The sequence below is a fragment of the Sitophilus oryzae genome, unplaced genomic scaffold (assembly GCF_002938485.1).
Source record: "Sitophilus oryzae breed Bouriz unplaced genomic scaffold, Soryzae_2.0 scaffold_1828_pilon_pilon, whole genome shotgun sequence".
Classification (NCBI taxonomy): Eukaryota; Metazoa; Arthropoda; class Insecta; order Coleoptera; family Curculionidae; genus Sitophilus; species Sitophilus oryzae.
The window spans coordinates 171,102-197,564 of NW_022146533.1; the positions used below are offsets into that span (position 1 = coordinate 171,102).

Here is a 26,463-nt window from a genome sequence, read left to right on the forward strand (position 1 = left end):
TAACAGTGACACTATCGCGATTTATCGAAAAAGACTCTAAAATAGTTGGTTGTGTAGCGTGCGGTAGATCTCGGCAAAAATCGAGTGAAATAATGGAACAACTTTTCGCTAGTAAGTGACTATATAATATACATACGTGTAGTAAACCGATCATTTATGAAATTCACTTAAATTAACTAATTATAGATTTTTTCTTGCATTTTTGCTTGTCAAAGATTAGATGTCAAAGAATTTAGATACGTCAATTTGACTTACCTGCTTTAGTAGCGTATCGGATGTTTGTGTTAATAAATAATTATTAAAACTTATCTATTTTTATTATAATAATATGTTTTTATAACAATTTTAATAACTACCAACATTTATTCACAACGTAAAATAAAAAAGATATATTGAGTCTACCCCACGTCTACCCTACATAATAGTTTTATATTTTTTAAATAAAATTAGAACGGCACTGATAAACCGGAATTTAAGTCGGTCCTATTTGAGTCCCATCGCGGTGAACCTAAGATTTTTGATTCCTTAGTCTTCTTATTCAAAGGTAAATAGACATTGCTCCTACATGATCTCTGATCAAATTAAAATTAAAGAACTAAAAAAATTGATTTTAGGTCAAAGAATCCGCAGGAAAATATCCATAAATGTTCTATTTGCGGCTACCAAACACGACATGTAGCACAAAAAAAACTATTTAAAATATTTAAATTCAACTATTCGAGAACACTTTACTTTATTAACACAGATGCGTCTACAAGAAACCATTGAGGTTCTGTTCAAAATTACCTTTCGGCCTTTTTTCAAAAAATTATTAAAAATACAAGAAATGGCCTGAAATCAAAACTATATTAGGTATTTACTGTAGTGGGTCTGTCCTTACTTTTTTTACAAATATCGTAATATTTAACCATACAGCGTGTTCAAAATTGTATGCCTAACTTTTTAAAATATAAAATAGTTTTTCTTGTTTTTTTTTAAATGGATAACCCTGTATATAATTTTTTTATTAGATGGAGAATTAAAAAATGAACACTTTTTGTATTTAAAGTATTTCAGAATTTTTAACGGTTTTTCGGATATTCGTGGTATCATACATATGGGGTTTTCAACAGTAATTTTTTTATCAAAACCACCCAGTGATTTTTTTCTGGTATTTTACCGTTGAAAGAGCTATATATAATAAAATCGCGAATATTTGCGAATTATAGTTTTTGTTCTAAAATAGATTAAAAATGACATAATAAAATTTAGGCTGTTGTTATCGGGTATTTGCTTTGAATAAGAAGACTAAGGAAGGAGCATATCAAAAATCTTAGGTCCACAGGGATGGGCCTCAAATATGGCCGACTTAATTTCCGGTTTATCAGTGCCGTTCTAATTTTATTTAAAAAATGTAAAACTATGATGTAGGATAGACGTTATAGGTAGATTCAATAATTTTGTTTTTATTTTACGTTGTGAATAAATGTTGGTAGTTATGAAAATTCTTATAAAATATAAAATTCTAATAAAAATAGATAAGTTATAATAATTATTTATAACCATAAACATCCGATACGCTACTGAAGCAGGTAAGTCAAATTGACGTATCTAAATTCTTTGACCTCTAATCTTTGACAAGTAGTAAATAAAAGCAAAAATGCAAGAAAAAATATATAATTAGTTAATTTAAGTGAATTTTATAAATGATCGGTTTACTACACGTATGTATATTATATAGTCACCTACTAGAAAAAAGTTGTTCCATTATTTCACTCGATTTTTGCCGAGATCTACCGCAGGCTACACAACCAACTATTTTAGAGTCTTTTTCGATAAATAGCGATAGTGTCAATGTTAATTTAAGTTCTGCCACAATTTCCATCTAGATTTACTACCTTACAACTATCAGTAGTAGAATAAATAATAAATAACATAAAATAAGCTCCGTAAAGACTGACAAATCCACAAAATTTCAAATCAAATTCAAACGTGTCAAATGAATCGTCAAACAGAACTGTCAAGGATCCCCACCCTAGAGTCCTTTTTCCGCCCACCATGCATGAATACATGGATAGCATTATGCTCCTTCCTTAGTCTTCTTATTCAAAGGGTATTTGTTAAATTTGACATTTAAAAAATATATGACTAAAAAAGTGGGTTTATTGGGCGAATTTTGAAACACTTTATATGAAAAATATTTTGTAGGGTTACAAGACTCACAAGACTGTAATATTTAAGTATTCTTTTATTAGATCGAAAGAAGCTGAGGAAAAAGTCTTTCATTGTACCACATGTGGCTTTCAAACGCAATATAAATCAAATTTTCTCAGACACAAGAAAATTAATTTGCTACTGAAAGACCGACAGTTGTTTGCATGTACACACTGTAATAAGAGATATACAACAAAAACTAGGCTTACAACGTCATCTTGATCATAATCATATTGATTCCAGGTAAATTTATTTTGTGTAATACACGGATCATATACAGTGTCACAGATAAAGTCTGAATGCTTTATTCATTTTCTTTACTCCTTTTACATATACAGGGTGTCCCAGGCTGAGCGCGCATTAGAAGTTTCTAGAGAACCACAATATCTAGATCGGAGATTTTTGCACATCATTGTTTTACAACGAGATCTGTCGATTAACAATATTTTCAATATGGCGGCACTTCCGGAAATACCGGAAGTTGACAGCAACTTTCTTATTTTAAATGGGTGCCCCTAATTTTTATTACACACTTAAATTCTTTGTAAAATTTTATGAATTTTGATATTAAACACTCTATATCTAATATTAACCGTTTTTGAGAACAAAAATATTTAAAATTTTTGGACGAAAAAACTACCCGTCAAAAAAATTTGTATAACCTAGAAAAATATTATTGATTACCATAGCCACTGTGATATAAAGACACGTGGCTATCTATTTCAAAAATTAAATTGACTGAAATTCAAAATCATTTTTTGAAGAACATATCAGCAGAGATTTAACTGGAATTGGATGAAGAATCTACTTCATTCATCTTTTCATTCATCTTATAGGCTTAGAGGTTGTGGCACAAAATCTTGTTATTATTATATTAATTGTATGTTATTATTATATTAATTAGTATAATAAATTTAATCTTAAGATATTAACCAGTTCGTTTTAAAAATATTCTACCAGATTCATATTTGACATAAAACATATGTTTACCGCTGGGTAACGGTAAATACCGAAGGTATAATTTTCGTAAACGCCTATTGACGATATCAAAATCAAATTACTCATGTCAAAAAACTCCCAGACACCAATTTTTATCTGAATATTGACGTTGCTTCAGAAATTATTTGGAAAAACCGAAACAAAAATGAAACTTCTACACCCTGTATCTCCGAAACTAAGCATTTTAGGACATATATTTATACCTTTGAATAAGAAGACCAAGGAAGGAGCATAATGCTATCCATGTATTCATGCATGGTGGGCGGGAAAAGCCACCATAAAAGCTCTCTAGGGTGGGGATCCTTGACAGTTCTGTTTGACGATTCATTTGACACATTTGAATTTGATTTGAAATTTTGTGGATTTGTCAGTCTTTACGGAGCTTATTTTATGTTATTTATTATTTATTCTACTACTGATAGTTGTATAAAGTAGTAACACAGATAACACATAATAATGTGTTATCTGTGGTAGTAAATCTAGATGGAAATTGTGGCAGAACTTAAATTAACAGTGACACTATCGCGATCTATCGAAAAAGACTCAAGACTAAAATAATTGGTTGTGTAGCGTGCGGTAGATCTCGGCAAAAATTGAATGAAATAATGGAACAACTTTTCGCTAGTAAGTGACTATAGGTATAATATACATACGTGTAGTAAACCGATCATTTATGAAATTCACTTAAATTAACTAAATTATATATTTTTCTTGCATTTTAGCTTTTATTTATTACTTGTCAAAGATTAGATGTCAAAGAATTTAGATACGTTAATTTGACTTACCTGCTTCAGTAGCGTATCGGATGTTTGTGTTAATAAATACTTATTATAACTTATCTATTTTTATTAGAATTATATATTTTATAACAATTTTAATAACTGCCAACATTTATTCACAACGTAAAATAAAAACAACAAATTATTGAGTCTACCCCACGTCTACCCTACATCATAGTTTTACATTTTTTAAATAAAATTAGAACGACACTGATAAACCGGAATTTAAGTCGGCCATATTTGAGGCCCATCGCGGTGTACCCTAAGGTTTTTGGTATGCTCCCTTCTTAGTCTTCTTATTCAAAGATTTATACGAACTTTTTTTTTACTTATTTTTGTCTGCAGAATATGCTGCCGATCAAACCACCCTGTATATATTAAATATAATTCCATGACTAAGTGGGAAAAGGGGTCCACTTGACGTGATCTTACTCAGTTTTAAATATGAAGAGAATGCCAAGGCCTTCAGGCTTATTTTTTCTAATACCCTAAATTTAATGTTACTGGTTTTAAAAACTTCAAAGTATTCAAAATAATGGCACTTATCAAAAAAACTTATTGAAATATTGCTATTGGAACAAAAATATCCATTTTAGTCATTTTAATTGTTTATTGTTTCCAGAAATGCCGATTGTACATCTTCAACTGATGAAGAAGTGATATTAGATGCTTTAAAATCGAAATTGATGATGTCGCTTCGCCTTTGGATGACTCTAAGTATGGGTTTTAAGTAAATTTTACTAATTTAGTTATAATAATGTAACGGGTTAATTCCAGAAATTCTGAATGTTTAGCTGTGACTAATGAAATAAAATCAGAAGATTTTATAAAAACAGAACCCGAAGATGTCGCTCCGATTATGAAGACAGACGTGCACGACGACTTTAAGTATGTTTTTACTCGTATTTTTATTAATGGATACGGCATTGTGTTTTAAATATTTTCTTATTGTTTCCAGAAGTAGCGAAAATGAATCTGCCACTGAAATGTGAAGCTAGAAGATTTTATAAAAATGGAACCTGACGATGACGTCTGACGTTTGTGGATAAAGATACACATTTTTCGACGAAGAAAATATTCGTAACACTAAACATTTTGAAAAGTTTAACTTTTGTTTTTTTTCAACCTAACCTAACCTTTACATTTTTAAGCTGTATAAATACCATAGATAAATGCAACAAGTTTAGATTGGAAAGCCCGTAAAAATTTTTGGGTCGCGAAATTATTTTGGGTCGCGACCGTTATACGCGATCTGGCGCTGCTATAGCGGTCGCTAAGAACAACGGCAAACAAAAACAGAAATAATTTTCTCTTGTCAAAGTCAGAATCTTCAAAAATCATAATAATCTTTCAAAATCTAAACCGCTCTCATTAAAGAAATTCCGAAAAGTGTTTATAGTGTCCATTTTCAAAGTAATTATTGCTATTTTGTGAGTTCAATTCAACTTTTATTTACTCCAACCGGTGATAATTGTGAAAAAGTGGCATTAAAACTTAAAAGCTGTGCTGAACTGCAAAAAATCGTGGATCGTGGCATAACGTCGGTTCCAATGTTTCAAAGGTATTTCAAACTACATTATATGTAAATAAAGTTTCTTGTATGCAACACACTGTATTTTATTTATAAAATTAAACGAAAATAATAATAAATTTGAATAAACAATATTTGGCTGAGGTTATAATAAGTTGAAGCTTTAAAAACACATAATGTATTTAAGAAAACAGAAGAAATATGGCTTAAATATAATATTTACATCATATTATCTCTATTTCACCTCATACAAAGGAAAATTATTCAGAATATCAATACAGAGTTTATTAATGTAGTTTTCATGTAGTTAATGAACGGGAAAAGCCGTAGTTTTTGAAGAAAAACTACACGTAGTTAATCAGGTAAATTACATCTTAATTAACTACTTCCGAACCCTGGCTGTGAACTGCAAAAACCATCGTGGATCGTGGCATAACGTCGGTTTCCAATGTTTCATAGGTATTTCATACATGCGTCCTTATATAAAATAAAGTTTCTTGTATGCAACACACTGTATTTTATTTATAAAATTAAACGAAAATAATAAATTTGAATAAACAATATTTGGCGATATAATTCCGGAAAAAGCCGAACCGCTCCGAAATTTTCAAAAGTTTTGGGTCGCGACCGTTGCAAGAATAGCGCCAAATAGTGTTTACATTGTCCTTATGGGCACTTTCTAATCTAAACTTGTTTCATTTATCTATGATAAATACAGAGTTGTTCACCACATACGATACGGAGTATTGTTTATAGTATTATATATAGCTAAACGAGATTAGATTTTTACAAATTGTAAATTTTGGGTTCGTTGAAGGACTATTAGAGCTACGAATATTTTTACAAGATAGAGAGTGTCCCAAATAAGTAAAAAATATTATAGTTGTATTTTTTAAATAGCCAAACCAAACACCCTGTATGTTATTCTATTTTTGGATTCTACGATCGAAATAAAGGTAAATTTGATTAAGGTTTATCACACTTAAACCTTACCGTTTTTGAAATATTTTCAATTTTGCGAAATTGCAGTAAAAAAGTTAAGACTTCATTCCTCCAAGGGCGTTAAAGGTTTTAATACTAAATATTTACTACTTAAAAAATTTAAAATGTCAATATTCCATGGGTATAGTGATAAATGAGGTATAATTAAAAGAAAATGCATTTTCTACGAAAACTTGAAGAGATATGTAAAAAATGGTATATAACCATTTGATAGACAACTACATTGTGCATCCGATTCACGTAAAATATATAGGGTGTTCTATTTAAATTAAACAAGTTATTGGCGTTTAAAGCTAGCAATTATTTAATATACATTTTTGGACACTCTGTATAAGGTAGTAAAACTTTTATTATTGCAACACAGTATCTGATCAATAAATAATCTTCAGTAAATATTCAGTATTAAAAACTTTGATAACCTTGGAAAAATAAAGCCTTAAAATTTTTACTGCAATTTCATAAAATTGAAATTATTTCAAAAACGGTAAGATTTAAGTGTAATAAACCTTAATCAAATTTACCTTTATTTTAATCGTAGAAACTAATAATATACAGAGTTCCATTTAAAAAAATACAACTATAATATTTTTTACTTATTTGGGACGCTCTGTATCTTGTAAAAATATTTTTAAATTGTAGCTCTAATAGTCGTTTAACGAACCCAAAACTTACAATTTGTAAAAATGGAATCGTTTAGCTACAATAATCCGTGTCGTATGTGGTGAACAACCCTGTATAAATATTTTCCGTTTCATCGTCTTGATAAAATCATCACGTCTGCTTTCTCCCTATCTCTATACAGGGTGTCCCAGAAATAAGTGCAAATATTTTAAGTGGTAGTATAGTTCAACCCCCCAGAACCACGCCTATGAGGTTTTTTTCGCGAAAAAAAAGTGATAATTGAACATTTTTTTAGTTAAAAAACATAATTTCTTGATAATATGGCAACATAGGTATTAGATTAAATTTACAAGAAAGAAAATCCAAAAAAGATCCAGCGGTTCTCAAAATTTTAGCAAAAAATCATTTTTTTTTGGAAATTTTCGATTACAGTTGAGGGTTGGAACCTTTGGTGTTACACAGCAAAATAAAAACACTAAATCACCACAATACACCAAAACACTTTTACTTTTACACTGGACGCGCGTTTCGCTAACCATGTTAGCATCATCAGCAGATGATTATAAACTAAAGTACAATCTACAAGGTGAGCGTTTTTATACTCGCTCAGTGGGCCCCGAGTGGGCGTGGCAAAATCTAGCCAACCGAGTCAGAGCCAACTGAGCGTAACAGTTAGATTTCCGCCACTAGAGTAGTAGGAACAAAGAACTTGAAGGAATTGGACCGTTGACTCTGTTCATACTATCTTTACATTTATTAATTCTGATGCTTTCATATGCATCTAATTGCCTGTAATTTGAGACTTGTTTAATTAATTTTAAATTATTAAGATCTATACAATGTTCATTATCAACAATATGTTCGGCAACGCAAGATTTATCCGGTCTACCATATCTTATCTGAGCTAAATGTTCTTTAAATCTAGTTAATATTGATCTTCTAGTTTGCCCAACATATTTCTGATTACAATCTTTACAAGAAATTTCATAAATACCCGACCTTTCCAGTGGAGGTGTTTTATCTTTGGATTACCTAATAATTGTTGTAATTTATTATTAGCACTATACACAAGTTTATAATTGACATTCTTAAAAATTCCTTTTAGACCACGGGATAACTCTCTATCAAACGGTATCGAAAAATATTTAGACGTATCTTTCTTCACTTGAAAAGTCGAATTTTCAGAAATCATTAACCTATACCTACGTTTTCTAATTAATTTATCAACTAGTGAAGGAGAATATCCATTACACCCAGCTACATTCCTAATGTAATCTCTTTCTATTTCATATCTTTCGTTGGAAAGTGGGAAACTAAGTAATCTATGAACTAAGAAATTTAAACTAGCCATTTTTCGAAGTAAAATAATCCCGTTATTTTGGCCTTATTTGAAAAACGATAAGAGTAAAAGAGAAAAAATAATAAAGAGAAAATATATGTTTGTTTTATCGAGATCTACCACCACTTAAAATATATGCACTTATTTCTGGGACACCCTGTATAGGTCTGGTTAAATTAGTCCAAATGTCTCTTGATAATGTCAACAGTACTCCTTATCTATGGTCAAAAATCCGTAATACAGGGTGTCATTGAAATGGTGTAAAAAAATCGGGGGGTGATAGTACTTCTAAAAATAGTAAAAAAAGTTCCTATAAGTATATAGGTTCCTATAGTTAGGGGCACTGAAAGGGTGAATTTAAAAAACGGTTTTTTTTTTAAATTGTAGGCTTAAAAAACGAAATAAAATTTTGAAAAAAAATCCCTGCCATAAATTTTGACCCTAAATCAAATCGTGACACTGAAAAATTATTTGGAAAAGCGGAAAGGGTAGTTTTTGCAAGGGTAAGGGGTTGTTTCGTAAGTAACTTTTTTGAGGTTATTTTTTTGCAACGTGGGTTTATTTTTTGGAAACTACACCACACCCTTTCACTGCCCCTAGCTCCCTTAATATGCATTTCCCGCCCTATACTTATAGGAACTTTTTTTACTATTTTTAGGATTTTTTACACCATTTCAATGATACCCTGTATACCGGGCAATTCAAATTAACGCTAAAAAGAGGTTTTTTTAGTGATTTAAATGCAATTCTAAAAATTAAGGGGAACATTATTAAAACAAGATTAATATTTGAATCTCTATATTCGTAATATAGTATAATTTATTCTCAGTGTGTCTGAGACTTTAAAATATATTTACAATAACATTTTTTTCTCTACTTTTCAATTTATTTTGTACACTGTTAAGAGAAGTTTATGTACAAAATAATCTATTTACAATTTTTAAATAATACTTAATCATCTATTTACATACATATAATCTTATCTCGTACAAGCCTAACATACAAAATCACCAGTCAATTGTTTAATATATATTTAGAGGAACTATTTTGAGTGAACAGTTAAAATTTTCACGAAAAATATAAAGATTGATTTGTTTTCAGCAAAAACTATACAAATAAAAACAGAATACAGCGAAAAAAAAATCAAAATTAGTTCGTCTAAACACATAATAAACATTTTATTTTGCCATCAATCTTTTTAAGATGTGTAGGTTTTAAATTTATTAAAATATAAGAGATCTAATAACTTACTAGACTAAAAAATGAAGAAACAGAGTTTGAAGTAGATATTCAAATTATGAATACACGTAAAATGTAAAATAATAAATTGAAACTCTCAAAAATATAACAAAACAAAAAGGAAGACACTGTAGATGGTAGTTTATATTGCGAAAAGTTGTTAGAAGATATTTAGCAGTTCTGAAGATTAAATACCGTATGATCGAAAAAAAAACGGCGCCCTGTTGGCTGGGAAATGACGATCGATGACATTTCCCATAGAAAATCCCTGACGCCGTTTTTTTTTCGATCGTACGGTATATGGTGCGAAAAGAAGTTAATACAGTTCATTTCACGATAAATTACGAGTCAACGTCAATAAACACAAAACAAAGGATGATATTACCTAAAAATTTTGTACGAAGATTCGTACATTTTGATTAGAATTAAATACCATTGACTGTGAATGTCATTTATAGTGAAATGAACTGTGTAAAACTGTTACTTCATAGCGTTTACGCTTTTTTGGGCAGATCGGTTCGTAGAATGACGTAAAGAATATCTAATGGTTACAATAATATTATATTTTATATGACTATGTACTCGTTTACTTAGTTAATACTTCAAAAATGTCACAGTGACGATAATTATTATATGTGCACCACAGATTTTTAGCACTAACGATCGAAAATAAAACGTCTACATCTACAGTCGGATTAAAACTATCTTTGTTCACAGTATTTATATTGAATTACTTTTGTTATAGTAAGTTTGAATTAAGATTTTGATTAAAGTTTTCTATTTTACCAGTCCATTTTGTGTCTTATTACGGATCTTGGAATACATAACAACGTTTCTATATATAATACAGTTCTTTACGAGTATACAGGGTGTTCCGTATAAGAATATAAGCAGCTGTTAGTCTATAATTCATTATAAACCACTGCAGCACTGGTTTCTTTTTGAAGAATATGGCGAATGCGCCGGGAAATAATCTGGTCTTTTCCAGATCGTTGGTTTTTATTTTTTTACATCTCTAGTTGCAAAGATACGACAATATAAATTTCACAATCCCATTGCAACTTTTGCAACAATTCCAAACACACGTGCTGTGATTAAGGTTTGCAGAGCTTGAGTATTTGCCATAAAAAAGCGAGCGATTTGTTACAAAACCATATAAATTATATATCACTGTAATCATAAAACTTCAATCTATTTCCGTGTTGTAACGGGATTTTAAATTATGTCTTTATTTTCGAGAAAATTTAGTCCAAACTAAGGAATATTTTGTTAATGTTCGACCATTGTAGAGGAAAAGCTGCAATGGAAATGTAAAATTTTTATAGTTGTATTATTCTTTACAAATAGAGCCGGAAAAAATAAAAACACCTCTGCGTGCATTCTTCTATGGAACACCCTGTATATTTATGTTAGTTTCGATTCAGTTGTCGCCCGCCCTCATGCATTTACCATTCGCAAATAAAATCTAGCAAAATTAATAAAACATAACATCATATACGCCTAATAAGATATTTTTTTGTTTGTGTAAAAAATAAAAATAAATAAATAAGTCTTTTTTCAAAAAATAATTTTCTCTAGTGTAAAATATCACCGTTTTGATTTTGCTTTTAATTCTTTATTCATAATAGAGTGTTCCCTTATATAAATTGATTTAAAATTTTTACTTAAAAAAAAACTCTTTATTTTTTTAAAAAACATCAGTTTGAAAGAAAATTGTAATTGTTTAACAATTATATCTATTTATACTTATACACATTTTAGTCAGTTGAGACAATCTATATAATAAATAGATTAGAATAATAAGAGAACACTTGTTAATTAATTTTGTCTTCATAAATTTTCAGTTTTTAGGTACTTTATTCCTTGCTAAACCTCCGGTTTTTTTTCTGTTTTTTGATAACCATAAAATTTCTATAAGTGAATAAAAAAAATATAATCTTATATTCAAAGGAAACTGGAAAGTTTACAAGCCAAGGTACTAGCTCCCAGTACGCGGACTTGCAGTGCTTACCACAACCACCGGTTTGACGACGTACTGTGTCAAAGGTACCACTTTTCCGTTCAGTTGACCGCTAATCCCTAAAAAAATACGATATTTTATTATTATAAACAAATAAAAACATTTATATATAGTCCATTTCAAGAGAGATGACGAAGAAAGGTCAATCTATATTATATGCGCTGAAAAATCACAATTAAAACAAGGGATGTGATCACCTAAATTTTTTGTACGATTTTTAGTACATTTTTTATATGAACGAATAGTAAATATTATTTCCTAAAATCGTCATCTTTACTGAAACGTACTGTATAAAAATCTTTTTTTGGCTGAAATGAAATAAAAAAAACGTCGTCTCACCGTTAAGTTGCTGAGGTGTGGTGATAAAATGAGTTGAGACCAATGGAGTTAAGTCTGTGATGCCTTTGTGAGGTACGATCGCCACTTTTTGCAGTACCAGTCCCTGGTTCACCGGGTACGGCATCGGCAACACTGAAATGCCTGTCGTTTGTACTGGTTGAGATACCTATAAGTATATTTAAATATATTAGAATATATAAATAAAAGAAAATACAATGTGGTCCTAACTGTATTCCGGAAACTTTGACAGCATATTCTGCAGATAAAAATAAGTAAAAAAGTTCGTATTAATCCGTTTTCTAACGATTTTTTATTTTTTATATTAATTAGGAAACACCCTGTATATGCATATCACAGGCAACCAAATAAACTAGTAACCTCTAAAAAATTATTTTTCCTACCATTAGCGACATACCGTGTTTTTAGTATGCACTAAATTATTTTATCAAAATTTCACCATATAAGTTTCCAGGCAATGACGTTGACTAAATAGTTGTTAGATTGAAATCATTGATTTTAAATGTTTTTGTGCCAAAAGTTCTGTTTTATCATCATTTTTTCGAAGCAAAATTTATGATTAATTTTGAAAAAAAATAAAAAAGTTCCCAAATTTATCATTTCAGTCAAATAACTATCTATTTAACATTTGCTTTTAGTCAATAATGACATGTATTGACTATTTCCATTCTAAATATCTTGATATAATTAATAAAAATGAAATTTCTACACCCTGTATCTCCGAAACTAAGCAACTTAGGACATACATTTATACAAAATTTTTTACTTATTTTTATCAGCAGAATATGCTGCCGAAGTTTCCGGAACACCACCCTGTACAAGGAAGTCTATATCATAATAGCAAAATGGCTGAAAAAGCTGAAAAAATGTACTGGTAAAATAATTTTCGTACTTACTTCTTTAATACTAGTAACTGCCGGTGCTTGGGTCACAATCGGCAACGATTTGCTCAGGATCGGAATCGAAATCTTGTTTTCTCCGTTCGTGGCTATCACAGAATTTGACTGGCTTATCACAGCGTTCGAACTGCTGACCGCAGCGGCACTACCACCGTTCACATGACCCATTTCGCTGGAACATATCGACGTGGTGGGAATCTGTTCACTTCGCGTCGATTCAATACAACTGATCACGATGTTTTTCGTGTGATCCACCGGGCTAGTGACCGTGCCCCTGTCGATAGTGATCGAGGTGTGAACGTCCTTAGTGTGGATGACGTTGTTTTGCGTGAGGCTAGTAGCGCTGGGCGGAATGTCGGGCAGAAGTTTGGAGAAATCCACGTTATCGAAGTGGGAGGAAATGTCCTTTTTCAAACTGGCCAATCGTTGCTGGTGACTGATTTTTTCTCGAGCCAGTCGTTCCATCTCGTGTTCCAGTTCGCGCTCTCTTCGTTTCAACGTTTGGATGAATCTGAAATCGAAGAATAACCCTTCAAAATTCATTTTAATTATTAATTATAATTAAATAATAAATTACTAATAGGTACTAAATATAAAAGCTCTTACCTGAGTGATGAATGTAGAATGCTCAAATTGGACGTCTTCTTTTCATCTCCGCTAGAGGGCAGTTGTTTCTTTAAAACGTCGAAACATTCTTTCAGATGGGCTCTTCGATGTTTCTCTAGTTTGTTATGAACCTCCCTCGTACCTAAATGACATAATATTGTACGTCATGACGAAATAATATAGTCCATACTTTAAATAAGAAGACTAAGGAAGGAGCATATCAAAAATCTTAGGTACGCCGCGATGGGCCTCAAATATGGCCGACTTAAATTCCGGTTTATCAGTGTCGTTCTAATATTATTTAAAAAATGTAAAACTATGATGTAGGGTAGACGTGGGGTAGACTCAATAATTTGTTGTTTTATTTTACGTTGTGAATAAATGTTGGTAGTTATTAAAATTGTTATAAAAATATATAAAAAAGCGAAAACATAAAAATGACTTCGAATCGTCGTAATTTTTAGCGAAATGGATTGTAGAAACATGACCCTGTATAGGTTGTACCGGAATTACCCGATTGCTTACCCGATCGAAATACCAAAGGTGGTTGTCTTATCTTCTTCTGATCAGCCGGGTTGCTTTCATCTATAACTAGGGGGTTCATAATGTCAAAAGAATTATTTAGAATCCTATGTCTTTGGCTTTGTAACAAAGTGGTACTGGAAATGTGGCCATCTTGTTCTTTTTTCGGCTGTATGAGACTGGATTGGGAAACGCCATTATTCTGAGACGAGGTTTGTGGAGTGGATGTGATTGGTGTAGCTGTGGCAAACGAAATTGGACCTAAAAAGCACGTTTTTTTTATCAAATTTGACAATAATACAAGTTGATGATTTCGTTTTTTTATAAATATTTAATTTTTTCAAAAGTTTGTTTTTTGCCAATGCCATCTAAAGCAAAAGGCTTAATTCTTACACGTGACGTCATCAACTATAGGCTATTATAGACCAAGAACGGTAAACTAAGATTTTTTTACGTGTTATTTAAATGGAATACTTTGAATGTTCCCCGACACCTTTTAAAATTGTGCTAAAAATCCTACCTTCTGGGGTTATTTTTTTCTCGGTTATTAGGTTCATTTTAACCCATAAATTCCATAGGTTAGTTTTTTTGGCTCACCCTAATATACATATAAACAATTTTACGATAAAACTATTTTTTTTTAATTCTGGAGAAATCTGATCCTCATTTCATTTGGTTTAAATGGTTTAAACTTTATTAAAATAAAACCAACATGATTAAATTTATTTTCTATGTGTTTTAAGGTGTCCAATCTTGGTTTTTCGTAAACGTACCTTGTACTCCTTGCAAAAACGTTGAAGAAATATTATTGCTCGAGATAACAACCGTCTGGGTAGGCTGCGCATTTTGAATAGTGCCAATGTTCGTTTGCGGAGACGTAGTACTGTTGATTAGCTTGATGGGTTGAAGAGTAATTGTTGATCCTGTTGTCTGAAACGGAAAAAAACATTCATGTCAACTTTTATGTAATATTGTATAGTTGATTATTATTTTAGTATACAGAGGATGTTTGAAAAATGTCGGGCTATATTGTAGGGGGTGATTTCTCATCAAAAAATATGAAAAAAAGTGAAAATTTTGCGACCCTGTAGTATCTCTAAAGTTAAGAGTAATAACTTTTCGTCCGTACCTGTATTACACATGATTACACTATACAGGGTGTTTCAAAAAACATATGCCATCTCCCGTGGGTAGATATTCCTCACGTAAAAATTAAATTTTTCATTTTTCATATCAACATAGGTCCGATTCTGCTTTGGCTACAGGGTGTTACAGTCTTAATATTTTTTCGATTTATTATAATTTTCTTCCAAGTAGTTTTATCGTTTCGAATGAAATTTTGACGGTAAAAGTTACTATAAACGTGCCATAGTTTAAAGCTAAAAAAGTGTCAACATATTTACCAGGGACGTGCATATGGGTTATCACTGAAATATTTTTCTAAAAAAAGCAATGACTACGCCAATGACTCATTTCATTTGCATCAAAAAATATGAAAAAAAGTTCTTATAAACGTGCATAGTTTTAGCTAGCGTTACAGTTTCTGTTGAACTTTTAGCACAAAAACATTTCAAATTTATGATTTCAGTCTATTAAGTATTTAGTCAATATGTTTAATTTATGTCAATAATGACAGGTATTGATAATTTCGATTCCAAATATCTAGGGAAACATTATTCGTAGCGATATTTACCAAGAGACCTTTTTTACGTAAAGAAACGTGGTAAATGAATGTTTTTTTGCTCACTAGTTTCTAGTTTTATACAGGTACGGGCGAAAAGTTATTACTCTTCAAACCAGTTAAAAATATGTAGGTGGCGCCCTCTACAAGTAGGAGTCATATTGACATTAAAATCAAACTTCTCACGTCAAAAAACTACCAAACACCAATTTTCATCCAATATTGGCGATACTTCAGAAATTATTTGGAAAAAAACGAAATAAAAATGAAATTTTTTACGTATTTTTATCTGCAGAATATGCTGCCGAAGTTTCGGGACCACCCTGTACAATAAATTATTGCTACAAACTTACCCCGTTTTGTAGCTGTGCATTTTGCCCCCCATTCACCACTGCCGACGTCACTGGCCTGATAGTGGTGGTGTTCGTCCCCGCCAGTGCGGTTTCCAACGTTGCCCGGTGTTGCTGTTCGGCCTGCTCCTGCATCTCGAGAAACTTGGCAGCCTCGATCAGCGTGTTCAGGCTCATTTTCTCCTGGTCGTTGGAGTCCGCCAGAGGCTGGAACAAGATGATTTTTACGTTGGACAACGGTGTCTTTCCCGAGGGAAAAGGGGCCACTTCGGGCTGCGCCCCTTTACGGAAGGCCGACGACATTTTAGCAGCACGAATCGGGCGAAAATAGAACACTGTAAGCGTCGGAAACAGTCGGACATCAACTGAAAACTGAAGGCAGTCCTGCCGCGACGCAGGAGAGAGGCAACATAATTCGCGAATGAAATACAGCGGTGGAAGGGAATCTAGTAAAGTGAAACGTGTTCGAAATAAACGTTGCCAAAGTGTGATTTTTTTTCGATAAATATGTTTTTAATGTACCTAAACTAGCAGTTATTTCAAGCAGTTTTTTTTGGTGTTTTAACTAAAGTTTAAAATATTTTCTCGCCCAGGACTATACAGATTCTAGAAGTACATTAAATTTTGTATACCGGGTGCGTCTCAAAAGTGGCTCACCCCTATAACTTTTTTTTATTTTTTCAGATAAAAATAACGTGATTTTTTATGTTAGTATATGGCATAAATTAGAATTGATTGCCGTATTCAATTGTTTTTGGTCACTTCACCGTGGTTTCACCGAAAATAACTACAACTTTTGATTTTTAAATGGCACCCTCTGTATATTGTTATATAATTCGATAGAAAATGACAATCAGAATAGAATGACATATCATATGTCAACTTTTGATATTTTCGCTTATAAAAAAATTGCATTTTAAATTGCAATCTAGAGTGCCATGGCTGTGTTAAGAGCACTAATTTTTAATCAACGAACCTTGGAAAAATAGATTCGATCATCTAATATTTTTCGTGTCTAGTCCTGGTCGGTTAAAAGATGCTCAAATCGTTTTTTTTAATCATATCTCAATTTTTTCAAATGGAACAAGGGTAGGCTCATTCGCATATTTGGAAAAAATATTTTTTATGAATAATTTGGTAGGTACCACACACTTGGTATTTCGAGTCAAATTATCGTTATGAACCAATTATGTTATTATCGTTACAATTTCAAATAAACCATACGCGAAAATGTCAAAAGTTGACATATGATATGTCATTCTATTTAGAGTGTCATTTTATATCGAATAAAGTAAAAATATACCGAGGGTGTCATTTAAAAACCAAAAGTTGTAGTCATTTCCGGTGAAACCGGAAGTGATCAAAAACAATTAAATCGTCAATCAATCCTAATTTATGTCATATACTAACATACCAAATCGGATTTTTTTATCTGAAAAAATAAAAAAGTTATAGGAGTGAGCCACTTTTGAGACGCACCCGGTATAGCTCTAAACAAGATTTTGGAAAATAGGGCTGTCCCTCCTAGCGACTGTCTTAAAATTACTAACATTTTAGATCAATGACACACATATTCTGATAGAATATGAAATTCTGCATACTACAAGTAGCTTTTTAGTTATTTCAAACCTTTATTAGTACTTAATTATTAATTATTAATCTAAATAATCATTCTTTCTAATGTTTCAGTTTGCAATAGTGTAATAACTTCACCATGCACACAATTTGACAACGGTGCATACTTAAACACGTGTTGTTGATCCAGTGACGTCGCTATAAGCCAGTCAAGGTACTTGTAATGAACAATAATATTATATTATTGTTTCACATATACGTCCTTGATTTTTTTCCTACAAATATTATATGCACTATTTTGAATATAAATAAAAAATATCTAATTAAATCTGATTCGTATCTAAAAATAATAAAAAATGAAACAAACTATTTCGTATCAATTAAGAGACTTGGCAACATTACATAGGCGTTACAAAAAAAAGCTCGCGCACCAGGCACGATCACAAAACATTTAGAATTTTTGGCAAACAGAATAAAACAGTATTTACACGCTGGATATCACGAAAAAATCGTTATTACAAAAATACTGAGACATAAAAAGTGTGTCGATCTTAGTCATTCAATAACCTTCGATTCGAAGTTGGTCAAAGACTGCCTATAGAAAAACTAAGCAAATTAGGCAAAGAAAATAAAATCCTCCTACTTTGGGTACCAGCCCACCAAGAAGATAGGAGGTAATGAACAAGCAAACGATCTAGCTAGAAAAGGAGGGAACACTCCCACTAACTAGACCAGAACCGTTCTGTTTCCCAAGTGGAAACCAACTCAAAGTGGAACTGAAGAACTTGGAAAACTCCATCTCCATCCAGAAGCGACACATTTTTCAATAAAGTACTGATATTTTTACAATCTTGAATTTGTTGAAAATGGAGCCCTCAATGTCCACCGTTATATCGACGAAGTCCTCCAAGAAGTTGTTGTTCCGTTTGCTCCTTTCACTGGAAATCAGTTTATACTGGTGCATGATAGTAACAGGCCCCACGTTGCGCGAGGTAATGAGTTAGGAGTACGAGTAATTAGCGAGTACTTGTATGAGGTTGGACTACGAAGATTGGAATGGCCTCCTTGGAGTCCCGACCTCAATCCAATCGAACATTTGTGCGATGAACTTAAAAGAGATGTTCGTCGTCGTCCTATTCCACCACAAACTTTACAAGAGCTACATGGCTAGCATTAACGGAGATTCTTCCATTATTGCTAGCCATATCTTCTAATTAATATTCATCAAGCTATAGATCAAGAAAGAATAACTGCCCTTATTCATTCGATACGACGAAGATATGGAGCTGTTATTGCTGCGAGAGGTGGACACACACACTATTAAAATTATTATAAAATTATTGTTTTTCTCAATAAAATAATCTCTGAAATCAATACTTTACTTCAAAATGTGTAGCTCATAAAAGAATAGAGATAATGGGCTAATTCGAAAAATGAAATGTTAGGATTACATCTAAGATTAAAAGGAAGAGTTTATTGCAAAAAACAACGTTTTTGATTTACCCCGGTATAAACCTACCTAAACGAAGAATAAGCCATTAAAATAATAAAAAAACAATACCAATAAATTTATCTTCACACTGATACTATAATCATAAAAATCGGATTACAAAATAAAAAGTTATGCAACATCAAACTTAGTCAAATTTTAAGGGTGGCAGAATTTTGTGCCTGGGAGTATATTTTAATCTTTTAATCAAAAAATACCAAAAAGCATCTCTGTGGTAATAAATCTGAAAAAAGTGTTAAAAAATGATTTTCCTGACATCTACTGAAAACCCCCCTACTCTGACAACACCGCCCCAACTGTAGCATGCTATTGGCCCCTCCCACTCTCTATTCCGAGCCACTCGCTAGCGTAATTCCGGACACGCGACGACTGACACGATTTATTGTTAGGACATGTTTTGACATTATTCTTATAAACAACCTACATTACGTTACACTAAGTAGCATTTTATTTATTCTTGCGAACTTTATATAAACTAAAAGTCTGCCGGATTCCTAGTTTTGTTAACAGAAAACGTTACAATCAATCAGCAACGTAATTTCAAAGTAATTATCTGACGTTTATCCTCAGTTCAAATCATCGGCGATCGATTAACTGCAAACATACAATCAGGTAGTCGAAAAACGTTTCGCACCTATATTATGGCGGCTAAACGTGGCAACAGGGCGGGTCCTAGAGGTGACAAAACTAAACACAACTGACCTTTGTGATTCGCGTGGTGGTCGTGACAACATGGGTTGATGCACGTTCAGCACAGTGCACCAAATTTATATGACGTAAAAATTCGGGCTCTGTAGATGGAATGAATCGTTTTGAATTTGATCACGTCTGATTTAGAAAAAATAAACTATTTTTATACATACGTCACATATAGGTGCCTATACATTCTTTTCTAGTTAATTATGTTTTTAATATTCACATAAATCAATGTTTACTTCGCCTGTATTTCTTGTATTTTAACCGCCAATTGTCAATATTTTCTTTACAGATCCTAAAACTACATTAAATTTTGTATATCTCCTGAAAAATTCAGTTGATTTGGATCATTATTAATATTTTTTTAACGCTAAATAAAATCTCGTATTGCCTTCGACCAGCTTTGGAAAATATCCCAGGAAATATATATTTGTCTCTTCGTGGGATTCCCCTAAAACTACCAACACCTCAGCTCGAACTAGGACATATTCTGATAGAATATGAAATTTTGCATAGGACAAGTATAATTTAGATTCGCTTAGGCTTTTATTAATATTGTTTTCAAGTGTATAAAAACTCTTACTGGGTTTTCAGCTTTCAGACAAAATAAATGGAACTACCGCTGTCTCTCCCGGGCTCTCCCTCAAAACTATGAAAATTTCAGCTCAAATAAAGACATATTCTGATAGAATATAAAATTCTGTATACGACAAGTATAGTTTTGATACCTTCATAATGTTATTAATATTGTTTTCAACGGTATAAAGTCTAGCATTGTTTTTTCATATTTAATACAAAATAATTGGAACTCCCGCTGTCTCTCCCTGGCTCTCCCTCAAAACTGTTAATATTTTGGGACAAACTAGGACATATCCTGATAGAATATGAAATTCTGCATACGACAAGTATAATTTAGATTCGCTTAGGCTTTTATTAATATTGTTTTCAAGTGTATAAAAACTCTTACTGGTTTTTCAGCTTTCAGACAAAATAAATGGAACTACCGCTGTCTCTCCCGGGCTCTCCCTCAAAACTATGAAAATTTCAGCTCAAACAAAGACATATTCTGATAGAATATAAAATTCTGTATACGACAAGTATAGTTTTGATACCTTCATAATGTTATTAATATTGTTTTCAACGGTATAAAGTCTAGCATTGTTTTTTCATATTTAATACAAAATAATTGGAACTCCCGCTGTCTCTCCCTGGCTCTCCCTCAAAACTGTTAATATTTTGGGACAAACTAGGACATATCCTGATAGAATATGAAATTCTGCATACGACAAGTATAATTTAGATTCGCTTAGGCTTTTATTAATATTGTTTTCAAGTGTATAAAAACTCTTACTGGTTTTTCAGCTTTCAGACAAAATAAATGGAACTACCGCTGTCTCTCCCGGCTCTCCCTCAAAACTATGAAAATTTCAGCTCAAACAAAGACATATTCTGATAGAATATAAAATTCTGTATACGACAAGTATAGTTTTGATACCTTCATAATGTTATTAATATTGTTTTCAACGGTATAAAGTCTAACATTGTTTTTCATATTTAATACAAAATAATTGGAACTCCTGCTGTCTCTCCCTGGCTCTCCCTCAAAACTGTTAATATTTTGGGGACAAACTAGGACATATCCTGATAGAATATGAAATTCTGCATACGACAAGTATAATTTAGATTCGCTTAGGCTTTTATTAATATTGTTTTCAAGTGTATAAAAACTCTTACTGGTTTTTCAGCTTTCAGACAAAATAAATGGAACTACCGCTGTCTCTCCCGGGCTCTCCCTCAAAACTATAAAAATTTCAGCTCAAACAAAGACATATTCTGATAGAATATAAAATTCTGTATACGACAACTATAGTTTTGATACCTTCATAATGTTATTAATATTGTTTTCAACGGTATAAAGTCTAACATTGTTTTTTCATATTTAATACAAAATAATTGGAACTCCCGCTGTCTCTCCCTGGCTCTCCCTCAAAACTGTTAATATTTTGGGACAAACTAGGACATATCCTGATAGAATATGATATTCTGCATACGACAAGTATAATTTAGATTCACTTAGGCTTTTATTAATATTGTTTTCAAGTGTATAACTCTTACTGGTTTTTCAGCTTTCAGACAAAATAAATGGAACTACCGCTGTCTCTCCCGGGCTCTCCCTCAAAACTATAAAAATTTCAGCTCAAACAAAGACATATTCTGATAGAATATAAAATTCTGTATACGACAACTATAGTTTTGATACCTTCATAATGTTATTAATATTGTTTTCAACGGTATAAAGTCTAACATTGTTTTTCATATTTAATACAAAATAATTGGAACTCCCGCTGTCTCTCCCTGGCTCTCCCTCAAAACTGTTAATATTTTGGGACAAACTAGGACATATCCTGATAGAATATGATATTCTGCATACGACAAGTATAATTTAGATTCACTTAGGCTTTTATTAATATTGTTTTCAAGTGTATAACTCTTACTGGTTTTTCAGCTTTCAGACAAAATAAATGGAACTACCGCTGTCTCTCCCGGGCTCTCCCTCAAAACTATAAAAATTTCAGCTCAAACAAAGACATATTCTGATAGAATATAAAATTCTGTATACGACAAGTATAGTTTTGATACCTTCATAATGTTATTAATATTGTTTTCAACGGTATAAAGACTAGCATTGTTTTTTCAGATTTAATACAAAATAATTGGAACTCCCGCTGTCTCTCCCTGGCTCTCCTTCAAAACTGTTAATATTTTGGGACAAACTAGGACATATCCTGATAGAATATGAAATTCTGCATACGACAAGTATAATTTAGACTCTATTAGCCTTTTATTAATATTGTTTTCAACGGTATAAAACTCAAAACTGTTTTTTCGGCTTTAAGACAAAATAAGTAGAACAACCCCTGTCTCTCCCTAGCTTTCCCTCAAAAATATTAATGTTTCATCTTAAACTAAGACATATTCTAATAGAATATGAAATTCTGCATACGACAAGTATTTTTTTCATACCTTAATAATGTTATTAATATTGTTTTCAACGGTATAAAGACTAGCATTGTTTTTTCAGATTTAATACAAAATAATTGGAACACCCGCTGTCTCTCCCTGGCTCTCCTTCAAAACTGTTAATATTTTGGGACAAACTAGGACATATCCTGATAGAATATGAAATTCTGCATACGACAAGTATAATTTAGACTCTATTAGCCTTTTATTAATATTGTTTTCAACGGTATAAAACTCAAAACTGTTTTTTCAGCTTTAAGACAAATAAGTGGAACAACCCCTGTCTCTCCCTAGCTTTCCATCAAAAATATTAATGTTTAATCTTAAACCAAGACATATTCTAATAGAATATAAAATTCTGTATACGACAAGTATAGTTTTGATGCTTTAATAATGTTATTAATATCGTTTTCAACGGTATAAAGTCTAGCATTGTTTTTTTTCAGATTTAATACAAAATAATTGAAACTCCCGCTGTCTCTCCCTGGCTCTCCCTCAAAACTGTTACTATTTTAGGACAAACTAAAACATATTCTGATAGAATATGAAATTCTGCATACGACAAATATAATTTAGATTCTCTTAGGCTTTTATTAATATTGTTTTCAAGTGTATAAAAACTCTTACTGGTTTTTCAGCTTTCAGACAAAATAAATGGAACTACCGCTGTCTCTCCCTCAAAACTATTAACATTTCAGCTCAAACTAAGACATATTTGATAGAATATAAAATTCTGTATACAATAAGTATAGTTTTGATGCATTAAGAATTTTATTAATATTGTTTTCAACGGTATAAAGACTAGTATTGTTTTTTCAGCTTTAAGACAAAATAAATGGAACTACTGCTGTCTCTCCCGGGCTCTCCCTCAAAACTATTAACATTTTAGCTCAAACTAGGACATATTCTGATAGAATATAAAATTCTGCATACGGCAAGTGTAGTTTAGATTAAATTATATTTTTATTAATATTTTTTTCAACGGTGTTAAAACTCGCATTGTTTTTTCAGCTTTAAAACAAATTAGGCGGAATTGATAGAATATAAAATTCTGTATACGATAAGTATAGTTTTGATGCATTATATTAATTTTTTATTAATATTGTTTTCAAGATAAAAGACTCGTATTGTTTTTTCAGCTTTAAGACAAATTAAATGGAACTACTGCTGTCTCTCCCGGGCTCTCCCTCAAAACTATTAACATTTTAGCTCAAACTAGGACATATTCTGATAGAATATAAAATTCTGCATACGGCAAGTGTAGTTTAGATTAAATTATATTTTTATTAATATTTTTTTCAACGGTGTTAAAACTCGCATTGTTTTTTCAGCTTTAAAACAAATTAGGCGGAACTACCCCAGTCTCTCCCGGGCTCTCCCTCAAAATTATCAACATTTAATCTTAAAATAAGACATATTCTAAGAGAATATACATTTCTACACACGACAAGCATAGTTTGAGCTTTTTCAGACCTTTACTCGCAAAAGCACGACAAACAATCCTACAGAAAAAAACAACCAGAATATTTTATTTTTAAAAGTTTTATTTTTAAAAAATTCTTTAGACCTAGATAATTCTAAATTAATTTATATTTTTGATTTTAAAATATATATACAAGAAATGGTGTTAATGTAGTAATAAACAAATAAGCACCTATATTCACTAGGCGTCTAAGTTCATGGTTGATAAATAATAATCTTGGAGAAGTTATTAGTCATATTCAGCTGATGGTAAACCATCATCATTTGAATATTTTATTTTACTTTTTAAAACAAATTTTCTAGAATTTGTTTATTACTTTTACAAAAACCAATACAATTTAAATTCCATAATAAAAATTAAACAGATATGGAAACTAAAAATTATAATAATTGTTATTAAATTGTTTTTACACAGAATATAATCAAAACACGTATTACTCTTTCTCAAATACTTGCAAATTTTTTTCATCCAAATTTCATTCAAAGTAGGTTCACAGCATAATACGTGTCCTGAGAACAAAGAAACTTGAATGAAAGTGTGTTTTTCCCCCAAAACAAAGCAACGAATTGCCCAAAAAACCATTTCAACGTAAAGCTACAACGTTTCCCCATTACAAAACCGTTTCAAAATTCTTGAATTAAACTTGTAAGCCAGAGAAAACAAAAAAAATACATTTACGAAAAATAATACAGCATAACAAGTGGTCTAGCCAGCCGCGATCATTGATAAAGGAGTGGCAAACCCAGCGCGCAAATCCGGCAACATCGCGCATCACGTCGTCAATAATACGGACACGTTGCAAACAATACATAACAATTTTCTTTGAATTTGCTGATTTTTCCTTGAAAAAATCGCAAAGCTGCGGATTGAAAGGGTTTAAAGGGCCCGTTTTTCGTGGAAAAAAATTTTGCAAGGGAAAATCTAAAAGAAAACAGCACAATGGTAAAAATGTAAGACCCGAAGGTAGCGGGCCAATCAGATCAAAGCACATGCTACGTCACATGCCAGATATCACCCGGGCAATGCCTCTTACAGAAACTACACCCTTTTTTCCTTGTTCCTATCACGTCCAGTACCGTTCAATTTTATTTTAAACGCAATTGGGTTGAGGTAGTACTCACCTGGAACCACCTGAGGGGGCGGGGCACTTTCACCACAGTTTCAATGACTCCAAAAGGACGAAAATCTTTTTAAACCCCGATTTTTTCCGTTTTTTTTTGATGCAGTAAGATTAAGGTGACTTTCTAATTAAAAAAAACCGTCACGTGTGCGTGGCTGTATCGACCAATGAATGAAACGCGATTACTTGACTCACGAATGTTGCCGATTTACCGTTAGCTGCGAATTTCTTTTTTTTTAAGCGACGTTTTTTTTTGTTCTGGTCAGTTTCGGACGATGTTTTTTCAACCGAAAAGGTCAGCAATTTTTGTGGTGTTCAAGCCCCCAGCAAAACTGCTATTTCCTCGACGGAAAATGGGCTGAAACTGACGACTGGCCGAGCGATCAACATTTGGCGTGGCTCGTACCAGTGAGGGGGGAAGGGAAACACCGCGTGTCCAGGTCTGGTGGTGCGTAGTTGACTGTGCGCGTAACGGCGGGACAAGACGACGTTGCCACTGGTTACGCTAGTTAGCAGAAACCCGGAATTCTATATTTTATCTCCTCCGTAAAATTCTGGTTGATTTGGACCGGTATTGGACAAGATTCCAGGAATTTAGGTTGTCTTTTCCTGGCTCTCCCTCAAAACTGTTAATATTTTGGGTCAATCTGAGACATATTCTGATAGTATATAAAATTCTGCATTCGACAAGTACAGATTGGGTTCTATTAGATTTTTATTAATAGTTTATTTCAACGGTATAAAAACACGTATTATTTTTTCAGTTTTGAAACAAAATAAGTGGAACTACCCCAGTCTCTCCCGGGCTCTCCCTCAAAACTATTAACATTTCACTCAAACTAGAACATATTCTTATAGAGTATAAAATTCTGCATACGACAAGTATAGTTTAGATTATATTATATTTTTATTAATATTTT

General features: G+C 32.0%; 1 protein-coding gene and 1 long non-coding RNA gene across 4 annotated transcripts; one reads left to right on the plus strand and one right to left on the minus strand.

Moving 5' to 3' along the window:
• The first annotated feature begins 4,646 nt into the window (after nucleotides 1–4,646).
• On the plus strand, nucleotides 4,647–4,951 carry LOC115883206. Its single transcript, XR_004050354.1, has 3 exons — nucleotides 4,647–4,688; nucleotides 4,749–4,859; nucleotides 4,930–4,951. It is a non-coding gene; the product is annotated as an uncharacterized LOC115883206 (long non-coding RNA).
• A 4,294-nt stretch (nucleotides 4,952–9,245) lies between these two features.
• LOC115883183 (max-binding protein MNT-like) lies at nucleotides 9,246–25,942 on the minus strand. 3 transcript variants are annotated; one of them, XM_030901492.1, is made up of 9 exons: nucleotides 25,545–25,942; nucleotides 16,142–16,345; nucleotides 14,881–15,037; nucleotides 14,111–14,368; nucleotides 13,586–13,727; nucleotides 12,977–13,490; nucleotides 12,063–12,228; nucleotides 11,715–11,782; nucleotides 9,246–11,614 (listed from the first exon to the last, which is right to left on the minus strand). In XM_030901492.1, exons 2-9 carry the CDS (start codon nucleotides 16,313–16,315, stop codon nucleotides 11,570–11,572), a joined length of 1,524 nt encoding a protein of 507 aa, XP_030757352.1. In that variant the 5' UTR covers nucleotides 16,316–16,345; nucleotides 25,545–25,942; the 3' UTR covers nucleotides 9,246–11,569. The 3 variants fall into 3 exon arrangements, with proteins under 3 accessions (XP_030757352.1, XP_030757350.1, XP_030757351.1); XM_030901490.1 differs by lacking the exon at nucleotides 25,545–25,942 and having other exon boundaries at nucleotides 16,142–16,564; XM_030901491.1 differs by lacking the exon at nucleotides 25,545–25,942 and having other exon boundaries at nucleotides 9,246–11,782; nucleotides 16,142–16,564.
• Nucleotides 25,943–26,463: the final 521 nt, after the last annotated feature.